The sequence below is a fragment of the Acinonyx jubatus genome, chromosome C1, assembly GCF_027475565.1.
Source record: "Acinonyx jubatus isolate Ajub_Pintada_27869175 chromosome C1, VMU_Ajub_asm_v1.0, whole genome shotgun sequence".
Taxonomy (NCBI): domain Eukaryota; kingdom Metazoa; phylum Chordata; class Mammalia; order Carnivora; family Felidae; genus Acinonyx; species Acinonyx jubatus.
In genome coordinates, this window is record NC_069381.1 from 155186664 (window position 1) to 155195000 (window position 8337).

At 39.9% G+C, this 8337-nt stretch overlaps 1 protein-coding gene across 2 annotated transcripts in view; it reads left to right on the plus strand.

Annotated features, from left to right (window-relative positions):
- The window catches only part of CERS6 (ceramide synthase 6), a 314828-nt gene extending 308393 nt beyond the window's left edge, over positions 1-6435 (plus strand). For both annotated transcript variants that reach the window (XM_015066922.3, XM_015066923.3), the window contains one exon: positions 797-6435. In XM_015066922.3, coding sequence (XP_014922408.1) covers positions 797-949 — 153 coding nt within the window. In that variant the 3' untranslated portion in view covers positions 950-6435. The remainder of the gene's footprint in view (positions 1-796) is intronic.
- Positions 6436-8337: the final 1902 nt, after the last annotated feature.

Below are 8337 nucleotides of genomic sequence, written 5' to 3' on the forward strand. Positions count from 1 at the left end.
GAGGGGCAGAGATAGAGAGGGAGACACAGAATCTGAAACAGGCTCCAGGCTCTGAGCTGTCAGCACAGAGCCCGACGCAGGGCTCAAACCCACAAGTTGTGAGATCATGACCTGAGCCGAAGTCGGACACTTAACCGACTGAGCCACCCAGGCACCCCAATCTTTGGGAAATATTTTAAACTAGACCTCACCCAGCAAGTTCCCAAAATGCCTCCTATTGCCATTAGTTGTTACATAGTACATAACACAAAATTTCTACTTAATTTTAGTGGATAGAATAGGAAAACAAATTAAATCATAAAATAATACATTACAAAGCCAAATAAGAATGACTTTTTAAATGATCTAAGCTAGTGAATATCACAATTAGTGTGGCTAATCCTTTATGGGATTTTCATGGAGAATGTGATCATCAGAGAGCAAATTGATCCATTTGTACCAAATTCCTATAATGCCATTCCAATAGCATAGTGTGGTACTTTGCCAGTAAGAGTGGGTTTCATGGTCTGGTACATTCTCATTGTCCAAAGGTACCTTAAAGTCAGTATGTCTAGCCCAGCCCCCTATGATGCCCAAATCTACCTACATTCCTTGATAATTGACTTTGTCACCCAAATTATATATCTCCAGTGAAGGAGAACTTACTATAATGGAATATAATAGGCAATATTCCTATCCTTTTTGACTTTTAACATTTGGATGTTTCCCTTCATGTACAATTACATGTACTTCTGAGCATGCCATACTTTAATGATTCCTTAGGAGCTGGTTGCATTCACCTTCTTGTATTCCACAGGTGTCCAAGGATGATCGAAGTGATATTGAGTCTAGCTCAGATGAGGAAGATTCAGAACCTCCAGGAAAGAACCCCCACACTGCAACCACCACCAATGGGACCAGTGGTACCAATGGGTATCTCCTGACTGGGTCTTGCTCCGTGGATGATTAATTACTCAAAACTACAAGTCCCGAACAAAGTGAACTATTTGTTCCTGGAAGCATTTAATAAGTTGCAAATGTAGTTCCTTTCATTATATCTCAGCACCAGAAACAAAAATTAGGATTATCTCAAAGCATTTTGAATAGTGCACTGCCATATGTCCTGTCTGTGAATGAAGAAGAATTACCATTCTCTATATGTAGGCATGCTGTATGTAATTGACACAAGGGAACAGTATTTGCATCTGTACTGTCTTAGAATATTATTTATATTTCGTATTTGTTTGTAAATCTGTGGACAAAAGAGGGTTTCCTCACTCCTTTTACTCTCTGGGTTCATGACAGTGAGGGAGATGCTCCATCTGCTTCTACCCCTTTCTATTGCTATGACTCAGTTCGCTAGGAGCATCAGCTTAATTTGTCACTTAGAGCAAGCAAAACCCAGTGCAAGATTCTCGTACCACTCCAAATAGGTTTGCTTTCTTTGTATTACACTGCCTGTTTTGAAACTGCCTATATAGTCTCAGTGACCATTTTCCCAGTGTAAAGTTTAATCAGGATGAGCTAGGCTTTTTAATTGTCACTCTTTGTGGTCAATTAGCAGTTCAAATTTAAAAGTATGGTTTGAAATAGACATAATGTCTTGTGCACACGGCCAAGATTTCTTTAGTGAGTATGATAGCTAATTGGAGATAAACCTTGTAGGTTGCAGAGACTTTTTTTTTAATTCTCTATTATGATGTCAGTGCTTTGGCTCTGAAGGAAGACATTTGCTTAAGGTCATAGTTACAAACAATGAAGTCATTCTTACTATTGGGAATTTGTCCCTTGATCTGAGAATAGCAGAAAGAGAACAGCTGATTTCAACCAGATTTCAGCACTACCCCTATAATTACCACAGTCTTCTGTCATGTCATGAAAAAAAGAAGCTAAGCATATTTTGGGACAGCAAAGGAGACTTCGAACAGTTGGCAAAGGTCACCTCTGGTGCAAAGCACTTTATTGCAACTAGCATTCGAGGAAGTGTCCTATCTAGTATTTGATTTTGATGTTTCTATTTTTCTGAGTAACGTAAAACCAGTGGGAGAAGGAAGATTTTACTCTTTGTCTTTTCTCCTTAAACATGACCTGCAGTGACTCTCCTGTTATTAGAAACTGAGCAGTGTTGCACTTGAGGCCCTTTGGTTAGCTTCCTTGAAGATTTGTTCAGTTTCCAAGAATTTTTATTCAAATAGAGCTATTTCCAGAAAAAAATAATAAAAATTCTACTGGACTACAGCAGTATCAGCAGTGAGAAACATTGTTGAAAAGTAAGTTGCTCTAGTCTCCTACATGGCAGTGTTATTTATGTATAAGTAAGAAAACCATACACATAAACCAAAGACTTTATCTGTTTTCTTCCACTTCTAAGTAAGAGGGAATAAAAAGGTATTACAAACACTTACTTCATGAACAAAACAAGAGTCCAGAACCACAGTGCAATAATATAAATGTGAGTCAAAGGATAGTAAAGACAACAGCAGAAATACTAGGGAGTGCACATCCTGCTTCCAGCCATACACATTCGATTCTAATTTTTGAAAAAAATTGAGATGAATCTTTGTGCCCACAGTTCGCAACCTGTGAGTTAATAGTTAATACTCCCAAACTAAAACCTCACACTGTAATATTAAATCTTTCCCCACCTATATACGAAATAGTGTGTTTCTGATAAGGTCCACAGTAATAATTAAAGAGCCTTAGACATATGTCTGTTGATAAAACAATGCAACTAATTCTTCTTGTAAAGCTTTATTATTTTATTCAACAAAACAAGAATATGTCTAGGAGTGTAAGTTGTGGATGGTTTGAAACCAATCATAAAACATCAGTAGTACTTGTTAGTCATCTGAACATCTGACATCTGAACATCTCAACATCTCAACGTCTGCATTGATAAAATGCAGATATATCAAATGGAACAGCAAACATGTTGTATAGCTGAAAATTTTTGAGGTGAAAGTTTCCTTTTTTACCAACTAGAATATGGAAAAGAAGAGTGAGTTGTACCTTGCTTTAGTGTCTGGAGCAAGTCCTCTCAATGGGGGAAATAAACCAGAGAACCACAATGTGTTGAAATTTGGATCATCTGACACCCCACCACAGAAGAATAATTTGAAAAGATTGGCTTGTAAATTAATGGTTTAGAAGAGTTGCATGAAATGAAGTAAATTGAGTTAGTCCTTAGCAAAGGCAAATCTAAGCAAACTTTTGTTTCTCCCAAAAGTCACTTAGAAGGACGACTGAGAATACTCAGAGCCTCAGTGACCAGTGACATTAACTTAACACAGTCCCCTATATATCTATAGATTTTTATTTGATTTTGTCTTTTAGGGCAAAGAGTTCTTTTTGACTAATCAAAGTTGGTGTTTGTAGGCCTGTTAAGATGAAAAATAATACATTTCTGTCTACTCCTCCCCATGGTAGCATGATAAGACTGAGAGAGAAAAATATGTGAGATATCTTATCTTCTACTTGTGCCACGCCATAGCTTTGGAAGTGTATTTTGTAAATTCAACTGTAGGTTACTGAGAGTGTTGTTTCCCATTAATTAACTTAGCCTGTGCTGAGATCTCCTTCCTCCTGGTCATATTCAAACCTTCCCAGGGTACCAAGGGGTATGTGGGAAGGAGTCTAGAAAAAGTAATATTTTATTCTCTAATGCTATAGCTTTTCTAGATCTCTTAGTGGGGAAAAAAGTAGAAAATTGAGTAGAATTTGGCCTTGAGTCAATAAATGATATGAAAATGTGTGATCCATGTATGTACATGTATATTTCTCCAAAAACACGACAAAACCAAAATATCACAGACTCATCCTCACCCATATTTTTTTTCATAAAAACTATCCATCGTGTACAATAAAAACTTCCCACCTCCCTCTCAACTTCCTGTTCATACTCCTCACCCAGCTGAGAGTGGTAGGATCCCTTTGGCCTCTTGCCTCAGAGCTAGGATCACAGAGGGCCTAAGGTCAGACTATAAGCCAAATATAGTTCGCATTTCCAAATTCAGTGGTACAGATGTTGAGAATAGAGGAGTAAGTGTCAGTGTTATGGATTATTAAGCTGAATGTTGGTAAAAAAAATGCGTATGGTTGCTGCTTCACCCCAGGGTTTTATTAACATCCAGTCCCTGCCAGGCTGCTAGACAGATGGTGTCCTGATGTACCATCCAATAATGAAACAGGTATCTGACAAAAATGAACTAGGAAGAAAGGTAGGATCCCCAAAGAAAGCAAGCAGTTGGGTCACAGAAATAACTCTTCCGTGAGATAAAGTCCGACCACATTTAGCCAAACTGGTAGGTGAACCTCAAAATGTTCAGTTCTGTTGCCAACTTTCCATTCTGAGTATTTGATAGAGGTTGGATTTGAGCAAACTGAATGCTTTCACCTTGGGCAGAAAGGGTCTGGATCTCCCACTTTATTTATTTCAACCTCATTGCTATTTGGGCTGATGTAAAAAATGAGATTTCTGTTCAGTTCACCTGAGTCTTCGCAAAAAAGCTCTTCAGAGAGAACTTTATGGACACCAATGATTGTTCCCATTCTCTTCATGATTTTGCATCGATAGTTCTTTTTTCCCCTTTCTTAGAAATGTTAATGCCAAAGTTGCCTGAATATTTGAGTATTTTTCCTTAATTTGAAGTGTACAGAATAATTCCAGAGGTGTTAAAAGATTCTGTTTATTTGTGTCTGTGATGATGTCATTGTGTCCAGAGAGGCTTCAAGAAATCCTTTAGAAACAAAAGGTTAAATGTTTACATTTCATGTGATATTTGAAGTCTTAAGACACTAATTAGCATACTTCTTTTTTCTTTGTCTTTGGCTGATTCCTGCTTTGTAGATAAATATCTGTATCCCTGAAATGTTTATAACATTCAAGCAAGAAAAAAACAAATGACATCAAAGTCAGCCTGATGAGAAAGTGATGACAGGGCACTTTCAGATGTTAAGTAACTTGTATGGAAAGAGGAAAGGCAGTTAGCTCCATTCATTGCACTTGCTGCCTAGCATGCTGTTCCCGAAAGGAATACCCTCAGTAATTATAAACAGTTCTTGAAGTCATGCCGAATGCAGCAGGTAGTAGTTAGTACTGGTTCTCTATGGCCACCTGGTAGTTCTTTATAGCAACAGGCCAGCAAAGGACCCTGTGGTTTGCCTTTGTGTGTATGGCCCCCCCTCCTCTAGGGGGTGCTTAGTAGACAAGCCCTAGGCCTGTCCATTTGTCCACTCTATGCTGTTGTAACTTCTCTAATACCTATTCAGAAGGAGCATACCTGGTGCTGCTTTTATTAGAGAAGATAAAACATCCTAAGTAACAGTTTGTAAGATCTGCAGACACCCAAAGGAGAACCTTAGTCTTTTCCAGGTATTTCCAACTTAAGTTCAACCTGAAGCCTTTGAAAGGAATGCCTTACCAAATGGCCACAAGCTAAGACCCATCAGATCAAAGAAATAAAAGTCTCAGCAACCAGATGGCATATCTTATGGTGTCTCCACAAGACTAAACATTCTCAAGATGGCCAGGAACGGATGGGAGGGAACTGTTAGCCCAAGATCTGTCTTGCTCATCTCATCCACCCACATTCCTTTCAGACTCCTGGAACTCTTGATAAAAGGAAGCCAAAATATTGTCATTTACCGGCTATCCATTTTCCAGTAGCCTTTGGGTCAGTTGATAACCACACTTCTTTCTCTGCCTGATTCCATTTTTATTAAAAACTGTTGTGCCCACGTGAGCCTGTTTTCCTTAACACAGGTCCATGAAAGCTTGGTTTCCTCTTTTGCTATGTGTCACATGGCCTGGAAATCAAGACAGCAGCTGTTGGTATGGTCTCCATGCTAAGTGAAAAATTAGATTTTATAGAGGTAATTTTTTTTTCTTTTGGACCTACAGTAATTTTTTAAACTGTCATTGTAAAACTGCCCTTAAAAAATTAGAGGCTTTTAAAGATTACTTGCCAAAGATAAATTAGCTCTGTAATAGGAACAGTTATGTGGCAATTCTGGGACTTTAACTTAGAGATTCATTAATTTAAAGATGGAATACACCCTCCAAGTGTGATTTCCAAAAGTTTCATAAAGCCTCTAAACCTGTGATTCTCATCAGCTCTCGGTTTGCCCACAGAATCAGTTACCTCCATAGCCATTTCTTGTCAAGCAAGGGGGAGAGGGTTAGTTTTGGGATTTGATTGTTTTTAATTTGCAGTGAGAAATAGGGTAGGTGATAATACCTTACTTGTTTTCTTAAGACAATTCAGTGCTTGGGCATCTCTGTCAGAAATGGAATGATGTACTGTTAGCCAATTAGAATTATTTTATGTATTGTTGTGTTTCGCTGATTTTTATATGAAAATATAATTATTCATTCCTGATCTCTGGAAGCAATCATTATTATGAGGATCATTTTACTTTGGAAACACTTTCATAATAAAGATAAGTATTAAGAGCAAAGTGTGAATGCCATTTTCTGTAAGCGCTACCCAGCCTGCGTTGGTAATATGTCACATCTTCCTGGACAAGATTTATTTCAGGGCACACACCATCCTGCCAGTTTCCGGCAAACTTTCCTTAAATCCCAGTTTCATAATGGGATTCATAATTCCAGTTACATAATCCCAGTAATCATAATGATTACTGAAAAGGCAGTATTATTTGTTAGATATATGTTATTTTGTCAAGAATTTGGCTAAGCTACTCCATAGGATTGCTGCCCGAGCGTCCATTTTGTTTGCCAGGTGGCCTGCAGGGACCGTTAACTGACACAGTGCAGGTGCCTGTCCTGGAAAGCAGCCCGAGTCACCAGCAAATGTAGGTCCCTGATATGACTTCCCCAGCAGCTCTTGTGATCAGTCTCCTCTGCCTGCCAGTACCTGGATGTCTTCTGTACCCCTTAGCTAAGACCACCATGGGGTTTACCAAAACCCCACTTTTTTGAATTCACCCATCCAGCCTTAGCCTCGAAAGTCCAAAGCACTCTACTCACGGACTCTAGTAAAGGTGTGTGCCCCAGGTCTTGCCTCTGTCTTCACCCTGCCTTCACCAACCTATGTGGCTTCTCGAGGCACGCTGTGCACCTCCCCCCATGACCTGTGAATAATAAACCTCTCTCTTTCAATTTCTCTTGTGGTCTGTTGTTGAACTTCGGTTCACCATCTGACACCTTGTGCTCCACTTAACATATCAATTTAACATAACTGAAACATTTGTATGTTGAAAATTAAGATACAGAGGCGCTGGGGCGGCTCAGTCGTTAAGCATCTGACTTTGGCTCCGGTCACGATCTCATAGTTTGTGAATTTGAGTCCCACATCGGGTGAGCACAAGCCCCGTTTCAGTTGAAAACAAGCTCCACTTCAGGTGAACACAAGTCCTGGTTCGGGTGAGCCTCGCTTCTCTCTCTCTCTCCCTCTCTCTCTCAGTCTCTCTCCCCCTCTGCCCCTCCTGAGATTCTCTCTCTCTGCCCCTCACTCATTTGCACCCTCTCCTCTGTTTCAGAAAAAAAAAAATTAAGATCTAAAAACTTCAATGTTAGATTTTATGTAGTGCTTCATTCTGGAAAAAATATTAAATGGTATTCATAGAGGTAACAGTTCAAATATATCAGACTGCACTGATTTTTCCAAATTATAAAAAGAAGCACTTAGAACATAACAGTCCAAAGTACAACACACGCAAAACTGTCCCTGCCCGTGTGTGAACACCTCATAGGAGCTTGACTGATACCTTCTCGGGGTCCACGCCCTACTTTGTTAGGGCTTCTCTCCCTCTTTCTCAGTCTTCCCCTATGTAACTGTCTCCCCAGCTGCTCTTCTGCTATAAGCTTATGTCATCTAATATCTCAAGAGCCATAAAAATAGCACTGACATTCAACCAGATACACCCCCACCACCACCACCACCAGTATTATGAAAAATAAAGCAGACACCCTATCAAAAATCTTACAAATATTAAAACCACCTCCAACAACAATCTGAGGCACAAAAAGATAGGCTATAAGCAGATATACCACTCTGGAAGCCGTGGACTCTTCCAGTTCTCTAAGTAGAGCAGGATCTAACTATAAGCATCCCTCCCACATAGCCACAATGCAGCTCAGCCTCTCTAGAACCCTTGCTGCTGGGCCGGCCACTTCCACCCTGGGCACTTGTTATTTCTGCCCCCTAATTCTGTTTCCACTGAGCCTGCACTGGCTTCACCAGAAGCAGCGGTGGCAGTGCGAACAACAGTGAGGGAGGACATGACAACCAAGCAAGGGGGTGGTGGTACAATGGAATCTACCAGGATGTGGGGTGATCCCTCAGAACCATTGACCACGGAGACCAGAGCCTGAGTGCCACAACCTTGATTATCTCC